This window comes from Aotus nancymaae, unplaced genomic scaffold (genome assembly GCF_030222135.1).
Source record: "Aotus nancymaae isolate 86718 unplaced genomic scaffold, 86718_ANA_hifiasm-v0.15.2.pri h1tg000065l, whole genome shotgun sequence".
NCBI lineage: Eukaryota > Metazoa > Chordata > Mammalia > Primates > Aotidae > Aotus > Aotus nancymaae.
Genome location: NW_026988480.1, coordinates 10,659,317 through 10,674,756, shown reverse-complemented (window position 1 = coordinate 10,674,756; position 15,440 = coordinate 10,659,317). Strand labels below are relative to the sequence as shown.

At 42.5% G+C, this 15,440-nt stretch overlaps 1 protein-coding gene and 1 long non-coding RNA gene across 7 annotated transcripts in view; both read right to left on the bottom strand.

Moving 5' to 3' along the window:
• LOC110567419 (uncharacterized) overlaps nt 1–11,923 on the bottom strand; it is a 29,797-nt gene extending 17,874 nt beyond the window's left edge. For 2 of the 3 annotated variants that reach the window (XR_010338877.1, XR_010338875.1), the window contains exons 1-3: nt 10,805–11,923; nt 1,916–10,489; nt 235–555 (exon numbers count right to left, since the gene is read on the bottom strand). This is a non-coding gene — a long non-coding RNA (uncharacterized LOC110567419). The remainder of the gene's footprint in view (nt 1–234; nt 556–1,915; nt 10,490–10,804) is intronic. The other variant, XR_010338876.1, reaches the window with a different exon arrangement.
• A 1,499-nt stretch (nt 11,924–13,422) lies between these two features.
• LOC105731528 (cytochrome c oxidase assembly factor 1 homolog) overlaps nt 13,423–15,440 on the bottom strand; it is a 205,129-nt gene continuing 203,111 nt past the window's right edge. For all 4 annotated transcript variants that reach the window (XM_064366734.1, XM_064366733.1, XM_064366732.1 and 1 more), the window contains 2 exons: nt 14,700–14,776; nt 13,423–13,830 (listed from right to left, as the gene is read on the bottom strand). In XM_064366734.1, the coding sequence (XP_064222804.1) occupies nt 13,731–13,830; nt 14,700–14,776 (177 nt within the window). In that variant the 3' untranslated portion in view covers nt 13,423–13,730. The remainder of the gene's footprint in view (nt 13,831–14,699; nt 14,777–15,440) is intronic.

Genomic DNA, 15,440 nt, shown 5'->3' with positions numbered 1-15,440 from the left:
ATACTTTTTCACTTTAGATTTGTTTTGCCAAAAACAAATCTATATCTATAGACATCTATATTTTTGAGACCTCCACCTCCTGCGTTCAAGCAATTCTCATGCCTTAGCCTCCCAAGTAGCTGAGATTACAGGCACAGGCCACTATGCCTAATTTTTTTTATTTTTAGTAGAGACAGAATTTCACCATGTTAGCCAGGCTGGTCGCAAACTCCTGAATTGAAGTGATCCACTCACCTTGGCCTCCCAAAGAAGTGCTGGGATTACAGGCATGCACCACTGTGCCCAGCCACCAGTTGACAGTTCTTTTAGCACTGTAAAATAATTGGTCTCACTTCCTTCTTGCCTCCATGGTTTCCAAAGAGAAATCTACTGTCATTTGCGTTACTTTTCCCTATAGGTAAGATGTCATTTCTTTCTTGATGCTTTCAAGCTTTTTTCTTTGTCTTCTTCTTTAGTTTTCAGAAGTCTGTCCTATCACGGATTTATTGGGGTTTCACTCAGCTTTTTGAATACAGCCATACCTCAGAAATATTATGGGTTCACAGTTCCAGACCACTGCAATAAACCAAATACCAAAAGAAAGCAAGTCACATAAATTTTTTTGCTTTTTCAGTGCATATAAAATGGTTTGTACTATAGTTTAAGTGAGCAAGTGTTATGACTAAAAATAATGTACACATATTAATTTAAAAATACTTTTACATGTCAGAGGAGAGTAGGAAAAGATAATTTTTAAATACCTTACTGCTAAGAAATTCTAACCACCATTCATTGAGTCATAATCTTTTTGCTGGTGGACAGTCTTGCCTCAATGTTGATGGCTGCTGACTGATCAGGGTGGTGGTTGCTGAAGCCTGGCGTGACTGTGGCAATTTCTTAAAATAAGACAACAGTGGAGTTTGCTGCATTGATTAACTCTTTCTTTCATGAAAGATTCCTCTGTAGCATATGATGCTGTTTGACAGCATTTACCCACAGTAGAACTTTTCAAATTTAGGAGTCGATCCTCTCGAACCCTGCCAATGGTAAGTTTATGGAATATTCTAAATCTTTTGTTGTCATTTCAACAATGTTCACAGCATCTTCACCAGGAGTAGATTCCATCTCAGGAAATCACTTTCTTTCTTCGTCCATGAGAAGCAACTGTTCATCCACACAAGTTTGATCCTGAGATTACAGCAGTTCAGTCACATCTCCAGGCTCCTCCACTTCTAATTCTCTTGCTATTTTCACCCTATCTGCAGTTCCTTCCTCCTCTGAAGTCTTGAAACCCTCTTATTTCTTCCAAGCTCCTATTAATGTTGCTTATTTTGACCTCCTCCCATGAATTGAATGCTCTTAATGGCATCTAAAATGGTGAATCCTTTCCAAAAGGTTTTGAACTGACTTTGCCCAGAACCATCAGAAGAATCATAAAATGTATTTCTTAAATAATAAGTCTTGAAAATCAAAAGTACACCTTGATCCATGGGCAGCAGAATAGATAGTGTGTTAGCAGGCATGAAACAATATTCATCTCCTTGTACATCCCCATCAGAGTTCTTGGGTGACCAGGTGCATTGTTAATGAGTAGCAATATTTTGGGCTTTGTTTTTTCAGACAGGGTTTCACCATGTTGCCTAGGCTGGTCTCGAACTCCTGGCCTCAAGCGATCCACCTGCCTTGGCCTCCCAAAGTGCTGGGATTACAGGCATGAGCCACTGCACCCAGCCATATTTTGACTTTCTAGGACATTTTTAGAAAATTCACTATTCAAAACAAAGTCGAAGAGACAAGAAGGAGTAGACACACTTATCCCTATTCCTCCCACTAAGTGCAGCCTGGACTTACATAAAACAAACATGAGACTACTATGAAAGATGAGAAGACTGGCTAGGAACTTCAGTACCCAAGGAATAACACAGCATTGACTTACCTGGGTTTTCTTTTGCCTCATATAGCTCAGACTGGGCGCTGGAGAAATCGGCACCCCAGAAAAACCAATAGGAGCCGACAGCTAAGCAAAGCCTGGTGTCTCTAGCCAAAGGATCAGGACATGGCAACCTAGAAAGATGGAAAGCTCTCAGACAGTAACTGCCCTACTTTATGCAAACACCATGGAAAACCCATGGCCCGAACCCACAGCCTCATCAGCAAAGGCCAAGTGGGGAGCCTAGACCTTTTCTTTTGCCTGTTGTAATGAGGCCTCCCCATCCCCTGCTGGAGCCATGTCAGAGCTAGCCCAGTGGGGAGTGTGGGACTTCTATCCCTGCAGGATGGTAATGAGGTCCACCCTCATAGTGTCAGTGGAGGCCATATTGGGAGCCTAGACTTTCACCCTGACCCAGGAGAAACAACCCCACCCACTCATATGGTATCAATGGGGCCCATGTGTTCTAGTGGGAAGCCACCCCTCCCCCTGCCTATGTTCAAAGGAGGCTCAGTGATGAGCCTGAACCTTCACCCCTACCACATGGCCCCTTCACCACCTGGGGTAAACATAATTGACAAATGTGTCTCTTCCAACTGCTCCACTGATCGGTCATTCCCTTGTCTCTCTCCCACTTTTCTGGCCTCCCTATTCCCTGACACACAACAGTATTGAAATTGGGCCAATTAATAACCCCACAATGTCATCTAAATGGGTGAGAGGTGAGGAAGCTGCAGGAGAAAATTTGGGGTCAGGAGATTTTTCTCCTTTAGCCAAGGGAAGCCATGAGAGACTGTACCAGGAAGAACGTTGCATTCCAGCGCAGATACTGTGCTTTTCCCAGTCTTCGCAACCAGCAGACCAGGAGATGCCATCTGGTGCCCACGCCACCAAGGCCCTGGGTTTCAGTCACAAAACTGGGCAGCAATTTGGGCAGATACCGAGCTAGTGGCAGGAGTTTTTTTTTCATACCCCAGTGGCACCTGGAACGCCAGCGAGATAGAACCCTTCACTTCCCTGGAAGGGAGACTGAAGCCAAGGGGACAAGTGGTCTGGCTCGGTGGGTCCCACTCCCACGGAACCCAGCAAGCTAAGATCCACTGGCTTGAAATGCCTGCTGCTAGCACAGCAGTCTGAGGACAGCCTGGGAAGATTGAGCTTGGTGGGGGGAAGGGCGTCCACCACTGCTGAGGCTTGAGTAGGTGGTTTTCCCCTCACAGTGTAAACAAAGCATGCAGGGAAGTTTGAACTGGGCAGAGGCCACTGCAGCTCAGAAAGGCCTCTGCAGCCAAACTGCCTGTCTAGATTCCTCCTCCGTGAGCATGGCATCTCTGAAAAAAAGGCAGCAGCCCCAGTCAGTGACTTACTGATAAAACCCTCATCTCCCTGGGACAGAGCACCTGGGTGAAGGGGTGACTGTGAGCATAGCTTCAGCAGACATAAGCTCTCCCAGCACAGCATTCAAGCTCTGATAAGGGACAGACTGCCTCCTCAAGTGGATCCCTGACCCCTGTATATCCTGACTGGGAGACACCTCCCAGTAGGGGCCAACAGACACCTCATACAGGAGAGCTCTGGCTAGCATCTGGCAGGTGCCCCTCTGGGATGAAGCTTCCAAAGGAACAGGCAGCAATCTTTGCTGTTCTGCAGCCTCCGCTGGTGATACCCAGGCAAACAGGGTCTGGAGTGGACCTCCAGCAAACTCCAGCAGACCTGCAGCAGAGGGGCCAGACTATTAGAAGGAAAATTAACAAACAGAAAGGAATAGCATCAACATCAACAAAAAGGAGGTCCACTCAGAGACCCCATCCAAAGGTCACCAATATCAAAGACCAAAAGCAGATAAATCCATGAAGATGGGGAGAAACCAGCACAAAAAGGCTGAAAATTCCAACAACCAGAACGCCTCTTCTCCTCCAAAGGATCACAACTCCTTGCCAGCAAAGGAGCAAAACTGAACAGAGAATGGGTTTGACGAATTGACAGAAGTAGACTTCAGCAGGTGGGTAATAACAAACTCCTGTAAGCTACAAGAGCATATTCTTACCCAATGCAAGGAAGCTAAAAAGATTAAAGGAGTTGCTAACTAGAAAAACCAGTTTAGGGAAGAACATAAATGACCTGATGGAGCTGAAAAATAGCATGAGAACTTCGTGAAGCATATACGGGTATCAACAGCTGAATCAATCAAGTGGAAGAAAGGATATCAGAGACTGAAGATCAACTCAATGAAATAAAGGGAGAATATAAGATGACAGAAAAAAGAGTGAAAAGAAACGAGCAAAGCCTCCAAGAAATATGGAACTATGTGAAAGGACCAAATCTACCCTTGATCAGTGTACCTGAAAGTGATAGGGAGAATGGAACCAAGTTGGAAAATGCTCTTCAGGATATTATCCAGGAGAACTTCCCCAACCTAGCCAGGCAGGCCAACATTCAAATTCAGGAAATTCAGAGAATACCACAAAGATACTCCTCAAGAAGAGCAACCCCAAGACACGTAAACATCAGATTCACTAAGGTTGAAATAAAGGAAAAAATGTTAAGGGCAGTCAGAGAGAAAGGTCGGGTTACCCACAAAGGGAAGCCCATCAGACTAACAGCAAATCTCTCGTGGAAACCCTACAAAAGTCAGAAGAGAGTGGGGGCCAATATTCAACATTCTTTTTTTTTAAGACGGAGTTTTGCTCTTGTTACCCAGGCTGGAGTGCAATGGCGCAATCTTGGCTCACCGCAACCTCCGCCTCCTGGTTCAGGCAATTCTCCTGCCTTAGCCTCCTGAGTAGCTGGGATTACAGGCACGCGCCACCATGCCCAGCTAATTTTTTGTATTTTTAGTAGAAACGGGGTTTCACCATGTTGACCAGGATGGTCTTGATCTCTTGACCTCGTAATCCACCTGCCTCAGCCTCCCAAAATGCTGAGATTACAGGCGTGAGCCACCGCGCCCGGCCCTCAACATTCTTAAAGAATTTTCAACCCAGAATTTCATATCCAGCCAAACTAAGCTTCATAAGCAAAGGAGAAATAAAATCCTTTACAGACAAGCAAATGCTGAGAGATTTTGTCACCACCAGGCCTGCCTTACAAGAGCTCCTAAAAGAAGCACTAAACATGGAAAGAAACAACTGGTACTAGCCACTGCAAAAACATACCAAAGCGTAGAGACCATCAACGCCAGGAAGAAACTGCATCAGTTAACGGCCAAAATAACCAGCTACCATCATAATGACAGGATCAAATTCACACAGAACAATATTAACTTTAAATGTTAATGAGGTAAATGCCCCAATTAAAAGACACAGTCTGGCAAATTGGATAGAGTCAAGACCCATCAATGTGCTGTATTCAGGAGACCCATCTCACATGCAAAGACAAACACAGGCTCAAAATAAAGGGATGGAAGGATATTTACCAAGCAAATGAAAAGCAAAAAAAAAAAACAAAAAGCAGAAGTTGCTTTATGAATCTAGGTTCTCCTGTATTGGGTGCATATTACTGCATTAATAATGAAATTAAGGCAGAAATAAAGATGTTCTTTGAAACCAATGATAACAAAGACACAACATTCCAGAATCTCTGGGACACATTTAAAGCAGTGTATAGAGGGAAATTTATAGCACTAAATCCCCACAAGAGAAAGCAGGAATATACCCAAAGGTTTATAAATCATATGGACACCCTAACATCACAATTAAAAGAACTAGAGAAAGAAGAACAAACAAATTCAAAAGCCAGCAGAAGACAAGAAATAAAGATCAGAGCAGAACTGAAGAAGGAAGAGACACAAAAAAACTCTTAAAAAAAAAAAAAATCAATGAATCCAGGAGCTGGTTTTTTGAAAAGATCAACAAAACAGATAGACTGCTAGCCAGACTAATAAAGAAGAAAAGAGAGAAGAATCAAATAGATGCAATAAAAAATGATAAAGAAGATATCACCACCAATCCCACAGAAATACAAACTACCATCAGAGAATAAACACCTCTACACAAACAAACTAGAAAATCTAGAAAAAATGGATCAATTCCTGGATACATACACCCTCCCAGAACTGAACCAGGAAGAAGCTGAATCCCTGAATAGACCAATAACAAGTTCTGAAATTCAGGCAACAATTAACAGCCTACCAATCAAAAAAAGTCCAGGACCAGACAGATTCACAGCCGAATTCTACCAGAGGTACAAAGAGGAGCTGGTACCATTCCTTCTGAAACGATTCCAAACAATGGAAAATGAGGGAATCCTCCCTAACTCACTTTATGAGGCCAGCATCATCCTGATACCAAAGCCTGGCAGAGACACAACAAAAAAAGAAAATTTCAGGCCAATATCCCTGATGAACATCAGTGCAAAAATGCTCAGTAAAATACTGACAAACTGAATCCAGCAGCACATCAAAAAGCTTATCCACCACGATCAAGTTGGCTTCATCCCTGGGATGCAAGACTGGATCAACATATAAAAATCAATAAGTGTAATCCATCACATAAACAGAACCAATAATAAAAACCACGATTATCTCAATAGATGCAGAAAAGGCCTTCAACAAGATTCAACAGCCCTTCATGCTAAAAACTCTCAATAAACTAGGTATTGATGGAATGTATCTCAAAATAATAAGAGCTATTTATGACAAACCCACAGCCAATATCATACTGAATGGACAAAAACTGGAAGCATTCCCTTTGAAAACTGGCACAAGACAAGGATGCCCTCTCTCACCACTCCTATTCAACATAGCATTTGAAGTTCTGGCCAGGGCAATCAGGCAAGATAAAAAAATATAGGGTATTCAATTAGGAAAAGACAAGGTCAAATTATCTCTATTTGCAGATGACATCACTGTGTATTTAGAAAACCCCATCATCTCAGCCCAAAATCTCCTTAAGCTGATAAGCAACTTCAGCGAAGTCTCAGGATACAAAATCAATATGCAAAAATCACAAGCATTCCTATACACCAATAACAGACAAACAAAGAGCCAAATAATAAGTGAACTCCCATTCACAATTGCTACAAAGAGAATAAAATACCTAGGAATACAACTAACAAGGGATGTGAAGGGCCTCTTTAAGGAGAACTACAAACCACTGCTCAAGGAAATAAGAGAGAACACAGACAAATGGAGAAACATTCCATGCTCATGGATAGGAAGAATCAATATCATGGAAATGGCCATACTGCCCAAAGTAATTTGTAGACTCAATGCTACCATTGACTTTCTTCAGAGAATTGGAGAAAACTACTTTAAATTTCATATGGAACCAAAAGAGAGCCCACATATAGCCAAGACAATCCTAAGCTAAAAGAACAAAGCTGGAGGCATCACACTGCCCGACTTCAAACTATACTACAAGGCTACAGTAACAAAAACAGCATGGTACTGGTACCAAAACAGATATACAGACCAATGGAACAGAACAGAGGCCTCAGAAATAATACCACACATCTGCAACCATCTCATCTTTGACAAACCTGACAAAAACAAGCAATGAGCAAAGGATTCCCTATGGAATCCTTTCCCATGGTGATGGGAAAACTGGCTAGCCATATGCAGAATGCTGAAACTGGATCCCTTCCTTACACCTTATGCAAAAATTAACTCAAGATGAATTAAAGACTTAAATGTAAGACCTAAAACCATAAAAACCCTAGAAGAAAACCCAAGCAATACCATTCAAGACACAGGCATGGGCAAAGACTTCATGACTAAAGCAACAAAAGCCAAAATTGACAAATGGGATCTAATTAAACTAAAAGGCTTCTGCACAGCAAAAGAAACTATCATCAGAGTAAACAGGCAACTGACAGAATGGGAGAAAATCTCTGCAAGCTATCCATCTGACAAAGGGCTAATATCCAGAATCTACAAAGAACTTAAACAAATTTACAAGAAAAAAACAACCCCATCAAAAAGTGGGCAAAGGATATGAACAGACACTTTTCAAAAGAAGACATTTATACAGCCAACAAACATATGAAAAAAAGCTAATCATCACTGGTCATTATAGAAATGCAAATCAAAACCACAATGAGATACCATCTTACTCCAGTTAGAATGGCGATCATTAAAAAATCAGGAGACAACAGATGCTGGAGAGGATATGGGGAAATAGGAACACTTTTACACTATTGGTGGGAGTGTAAATTAGTTCAGCCATTGTGGAAGACAGTGTGACAATTCCTCAAGGATCCAGAACTAGAAATACCATTTGACCCTGCAATCCCATTACTGGGTATATACCCAAAGGTTTATAAATCATTCTACTATAAAGATACATGCACACATATGTTCATTGTAGCACTGTTCACAATAATAAAGACTTGGAACCAATCCAAATGCCCATCAATGATAGACTGGATAAAGAAAATGTGGCAATATATACACCATGGAATACTATACAGCCATAAAAAAGGATGAGTTCATTCCTTTGCAGGGACATGGAGGAAGCCGGAAACCATCATTCTCAGCAAACTAACACAAGAACACAAAATCAAACACTGCATGTTCTCACTCATAAGTGGGAGTTGAACAATAAGAATGCAGAGACACAGGGAGGGGAACATCTCACACACTGGGGCCTATTAGGGGCTGGGGGGCTAAGGGAGAGATAGCACTGGGAGAAATATCTAATGTAGATGACGGGTCGATGGGTACAGCCTATCACCATGGCACGTATATACCTATGTAGCAAACCTGCATGTACCCCAGAACTTTAAAACAAAAATTCCAGAATTTCCTTATATTGAACCACCTTTGCATTCCTGGAATAAACCTCTCAATCACCGTTAACAGTAGGGTGCACTAGGTTAGGATGGAGTAACAAATAGCCCCTCATCTTAGGGGCTTGTAAGGGTTTACTTCTCTCTCATGCTCCATGTCCCACTGTGGGTCAGCTGTCAGCTCCAGCCCCCAAGCCCTTGAAGTAGCCACCATCTGGAACATAACCAGTCTTAGGAAAGGTGGCAAGGTGGACAGGGTGAACCAAGGGCTGCTGCTTAAAACTTAGAAGTCCTGCGTGCCACTTCCACTCACAAGCCACACAGTCACACCTAAGTTCAACAAGGCAAAGATGTATAATCCTCCCACAGGGAAGAGCACTGAGAGGGAGAAGCACAAACCTGTTTTGTGAAAAACAATACAATATACCGCTATGTATCATTGGATTCAGTTCACTGATATTTTATTTCGAATTTTTGCATCAACTTTCATAAGGGAGCCAGGTCTACAGTTTCTCCTTTCATAAAAATAATTTGGAAGTGAAAAATTACTTTGTCATTAAGACTGCAAGGTGACTGACGTGGTAGCTAAACTTAAGTGTTATGGGTGTGTAGTAGGGGGTCTAATTTCTGCCTTGACGGCTTATTATTTAAAAATAAAAGACTTTTGGGCTGGGCGTGGTGGCTCACGCCTGTAATCCAGTACTTTGGGAGGCCGAGGCGGGTGGATCACGAGGTCAAGAGATCGAGACCATCCTGGTCAACATGGTGAAACCCCGTCTCTACTAAAAATACAAAAAATTAGCTGGGCATGGTGGCGCGTGCCTGTAGTCCCAGCTACTCAGGAGGCTGAGGCAGGAGAATTACCTGAACCCAGGAGGCGGAGGTTGTGGTGAGCTGAGATCGCGCCATTGCACTCCAGCCTGGGTAACAAGAGCGAAACTCCGTCTCAAAAAAATAAAATAAAATAAAAAATAAAAGACTTTTAATATACTGCATGTGATCTGATTAAAATGTTTCCTTAAAAAAAATCATCTTGGGGCCAGGCGCGGTGGCTCACGCCTGTAATCCCAACACTTTGGGAGGCCGAGGCGGGCAGATCATGAGGTCAAGAGATCAAGACCATCCTGGCCAACACCATGAAACCCTGTCTCTACTAAAAATACAAAAAAATTAGCCAGGCGTGGTGGCACGCACCTGTGGTCCCAGCTACTCGGGAGGTGGAAGAATCGCTTGAACCCAGGAGGCGGAGTTTGCAGTGAGCCGAGATTGTGCCACTGCACTCCAGCCTGGTGACAGAGCAAGACTCCGTCTCAAAAAAAAAAAAAATCATTTTGGAAATTTCCTCTAAGGAAAAAAAAAAATTGGAAAATAATTTAGGAATTAAAAGTACTCTCTCCTGCAAAGTCAAATTTCACTTCTGCACCCAACCTGTGTCTTAGAGGCACGTTTTTAATATTTTCATTTCCTACTTTTCTGCCCTGGATTATAAAAGGGGGGCAGTTTTTCTGTACTCATTCCTGACAGTGCTTTCAACTGAGCAACTCTGCCAAAAAACATGCCTGAACCAGAAGTGCATTACTAAGGAGCCAAGAATCTTCTAGTGGGTGGAGACTGGAGGTTTTCCTATCACCCTCCAATCTCTTTCTTGACACCCCACCCTTGTCATCGAGCCTCCTATGTAAACATCTTTTGCCCAAGCATCCCAATGAGCAGTATAAACACTGTCTCACCTGTAAGGCAAGTGATTGGTAAATATTCATTCATATTTTTCAGAGGGACAAACTGAAAACACCAGTCAAGTGACCTAAGGCCACTTCCGAAGCTGCTGGCTTTCAGAAAAGCCTTCAGAGCTACCTCTTCTTTTTTTTTTTTTTTTTTTTTTTGAGACGGAGTTTCGCTCGTTACCCATGCTGGAGTGCAATGGCGCGATCTCGGCTCACTGCAACCTCCGCCTCCTGGGTTCAGGCAATTCTCCTGCCTCAGCCTCCTGAGTAGCTGGGATTACAGGCACGCGCCACCATGCCCAGCTAGTTTTTTGTATTAGTAGAGACGGGGTTTCACCATGTTGACCAGGATGGTCTCGATCTCTTGACCTCGTGATCCACCCGCCTCGGCCTCCCAAAGTGCTGGGATTACAGGCTTGAGCCACCGCGCCCGGCCCAGAGCTACCTCTTCTTGAGCATTTCTCTGGCCTTGCTGGTGGCCAGAGGACAGAAGCAACTATTGTTAAATTCTGGCTGTTTTGTATATACGTAATTTCGGTTTCATTGTTGCTGTATACAATGTTCACCAAAACTCAGAGTGATAAAACCTTATCAGGTATTATCAAGTCCTTGGGTTGGTGAATAGGGAATGTTTGCAAGCAAGAGGAGGCTAATTCTAGGAGAACTGAACAAAGACGGTAAAGTCTGTGACTTACTTGAAAGTCATACTGGTCTTGTCAGTATACATTCAGCACAATCTCTGAAACCTTCATTAACAGCAGAATCACGTGCTTACCCCACAATCTTTGACAGCCACAAATTGTATGCAACATGTCCACACTGGCATTCACACGCTATGGCCAACCTACCTTGCCACGCCTCTTTTTTACTTTACCTATGCTCACCTACATGCTGTCCAAACTGAGTCTCTTATTTCTGGGGCACAGCTCCCATCTGCCCGCTCTGGGGCCTTTCTTCATGTTGTGCTTTCCAGTTGCAGGGCACTCTCCATCATGTCTGCTTATCAAAATCTTGGACTTCAAGGTCCACAGGGACACTACTGCCTCCAGATAGCCTCTTAAATTTCTCCTAACTGGTATCTCTCTTTTCTACATCATTTTTAGCAACATAGCTTGAAATTCTTTTGGCACAGTATTATAATACTCTCCACAGCCCCTGCTCATCCACCCAGCATACTGGCTGGCGAGGAACTTGTGGGTGGAGGCCCTGCAGCCTCTCTATAGCAAAGCACATGGGAGTCACTCTACCATTTGTTGGCAGTGATCCTTCTCCTGCAGTCTTTACAGATCTACAGTTCGTATGATTCTAGGAAAGCCCTTTCTCTGATCTCTGGGCTATCCTGTCTCTTCATGGGATGCACTGGGGCCCTTCCTTAAAAAGTCACCTTTTCTTCTGATGCATTATCCAAGACATCATTAAGGTAGTTAGTGACTCAATGGCTGAGTCACAGTGATTACTGGACATAAAGGAAGTAGTAGGCTGCAAGTGTACATCATCGCTATCTTCAAAGAACAGGAAAGACAGTGTCTACTGCAATGACCAGGTTCCAGCCTGTTCACAATCACCCATGAAGGCATTAAGTGCACACATGGAAGTACATGTGAACAGAAAAAATACCCAAGAGAGTGGCTTTCAAATAGAAATCAAGGAGTTTTTCACTACATAATACTATTTCCTATCAGGAGGATTAGAAAAGCTTCTTAATTCAAACTCTACACTTGTTTTTACTTCAGAACAGATGGCCAACCTAAACCCTGGTTTTCTAAAATTTGGCCATAGCAAAGAAATCACCAAAAAAAGTCAAACACTAAAATGAAGTAAAGTTGTTAGAGAGCAGAAAGCAACACAAATTCACAACATACACACAATAGGACAGTGTGTAACTTAAAAAGCACAAAACTGTACAGTACTCTGCCATCTATTCTAAAAGATTGTAGAGATTGGAATATTTATCTAAACCCACTGACAAAAGTGCTCTCAGGGAGAGACTTTTCACTGTATAATCTACTCAAAGAACGCACAAATATGTTTTTAAAGAAACAACTCCAGAGACAACTTGTAAAAACTGAAGACTTCATACTCTACCAATATATTTAAGCTCATTTTTTTTTTCTGAAAGGCTTCTCTTCAATGAATATTAAGAATGTAGAAAGAGAGCTCATGGCTGTCCTTCATTGTAGACAACCAACGACAGTTACATTAAGCCTGCTAACACTAAGAGAGTTAAACTGACCTTTTCAAAGCACAGATATTAGATTTCTGTTTTTGTAGGCTCTGCTGCTCAGAAGGAATTTCTCTTGCTTTATAGTATGTTTCCTTATAAGACTAATAAAACCTAAGGATATGATTTTCTAACATGGTTATGTTGTGTGGAAAGCAGAAGGATAAGAACATGCTAGCTAGCTAGCTATTCATTCATTCAGATGGAGTTTCACTTTTATCGCCCAGCCTGGAGTGCAATGATGCAATCTTGGCTCTCTAAAGCCTCCGCCTCCTGGATTCAAGCGATTCTCTGCCTCAGCCTCCTAAGTTGCTGGGATTACTGACATCCACCACCATCCCTGGCTGATTTATTGGTATTTTTAGCAGAGATAGGTTTCACCATTTTGTCCAGGCTGGTCTCAAACTCCTGACCTCAGGTGATCCACTCGCCTCAGCCTCCCAAAGTGCTGGGATTACAGGCGTGAGCCACTGTGCCCAGCCAGAACCTGTCTAACTTTCCTACGTTAACTGTACATGTACACATACAAATTTTCTAAGCTTTCAAAATGTTTGGAATAAAAGCAATTATTTTGCAAATCTTCAACTGGGCAGATGGTTGGTGTCTGAAATAGAAATAAATATAAACAAAGCAAACAAAATATTCCAAAGTGATGGAGAATGTCCACAAGCTACTTAACAACATGAATTCAAGGTAAAGTGAAAAACAAAAGCGGTCCTCCTCAGCATTCTCATGTCAATAAAATTCCTTCAGTACTACTAAGCCTCAGGCTTGTATTAAGGAACTGAAAATTCTAGGGGAAAGGAAGAAGAAGAGAAAGGAAAGAAATCAGAACTAGCAAAGATCAGCAAACGTTTTATTAATTTTGATTCCTTTTATCGTTTGCTTTTTTATACAAAGCACTTTCAAATAAATCATCTTAAATTTATAAGTTTCTGATTCAGTTTAAAAATGACAAATAGCATTTGTTGTGCCCAAGTTAGATTTATACCAAAATTACCATATGATGGCACGTACAGTCATCCTACTGGTGGCTGGAAAACTGGCTTGCAGGAGTATCTGTCACTCAGATGGGCCACCACACCAGTGGGCACATGGTGGAGATGAGGGAAGGCTGGACTAGAAGCAAGCTGGGTCTTCTGGGTCATCTCTACTCCTTTTTCACTTCATCACCATTTTCGCCACTGAGGTTGAACACGGGAATCTGCTGACCATTCTTGAGCTCTAAGAAGACCTCGTCAAGGTGCCACCTTAGAGAAACCAAAAGTACAGTCTCTCTAATCCATGAGCGCGGAGGCAACAGCCATAGTCAAAAAAAGGGGTGAGGAAAGCAGTTGTTTTCAACAATGCCTTAAATTTTTTTAAACATGATTTTGAGTGCTGTATCAACATCATGTTTCAACATTTCACCGGCTCTCATTATTTAACCAGCTTCGACTTCCAAGGCAGGCTTAAAAATGACTGACAGGCAAATGGAAGGGACATCAGGAAGGAGAAGCAGCAGTTTATTTATCATTTCCTAATTCACAGTTCCTGGCCTGGAATCCAGTCAGCTCATGCACTAATCCCAGGCTCAGAGGTCAATGAGCCCAGGGTGAGCTAGGTGGGGCTGCCTGCTCCTTTTGTCCTTGGGAATTAAAACACAGTCTGGCTAAACAGCAAACATCTCTGAGAGAGGCTTCCCGTGGGGGAAGTGAGTGGATGTAGCTATTGGCAACCAGAAAAGCAAAGCCAATTAAGGGGTGGAGAGCTTATGCAAAGAATGTGATGAATAAATTAGTCTATGCCCTTTATTCATTTGTAACAATTAAGGCAGTCAAGTGAGAAGCTGTAACATAGCATCAAATTATGATAGAGCTAGATCACTATAACTGTAAAGTTTTACAAATTCAACAGCATAAGGAGAGGGCAATTCAGTAAACTGTATGGATAAACTGGACCCAGCTAAGAGCCACAGTACTGGCTTGCTGCCCAGGCCACAATGCTTTTAGCTTCAAGCTTGAAAACTAATTCTTCCTATGCCCACAGCCATTTAACAAGAAATAAAAATGGAGTCGGGCTTGCTTCCATTAGGAAGTCCTCCTCCCACTCCCCCAATGCTGTCACCTTCCCAGGATACCTCTGAAAGGGGCCACTTCTGGTTGAGTGGACGTGAAGATGACCTTCTGACTTGGATCCAGAGACAGGAATCTTCAACTGTGGGTGTAAAATGACAGAAAGAGATGTAATTGGATACACTGTCATTTCAGAGATGACAAAATGATGCTTTCTAGAGCTAAGCCTATAAAACCCAGTGATTCTCCACAGAAGCAAGTGGTTCTCTAACAGCTCAGCTGGAGAATCCACTTGATTTTCCAAATATCCTGCCCCTCTTTGGATGGCTGGTGAGGTCAATGGCAGCCCTTCCATTTGGCAAGGAGCACTTCCATGACAGTGATCTGGGTACTTCCAATGACAGCTCAAAAGTCCACTGTTAAAAAGAGCAAACTCCTGATAAACGCAGCAACATGGATGAGTATCAAAAACATGCTGAGTCAAAGGGTCTTACACAGGAGGAGTATATAACTATTTGTGTTAAATTCTAGTACAGGCTAACCTATGCTGGGGGAAAAAAAAGAAAAACGACTGCCTCTGGTAGAGCTGAAAGATGTGAGAAGGGACCCACTGGGCAGGGCACAAGGGAACTCAGGAGCTGGGAACAGTCTACATCTAGATAACAGCTTGAGTGACACAATTGGGTGTATCTTAAAACTCAACAGATAGGACACTTGGATTTGTGCCTTTCAAGAATGTAAATTTTACCGGAAAAACAAAACAAAACAAAACAGGAACCATGTATTTGGAGACGAAATGTATAATG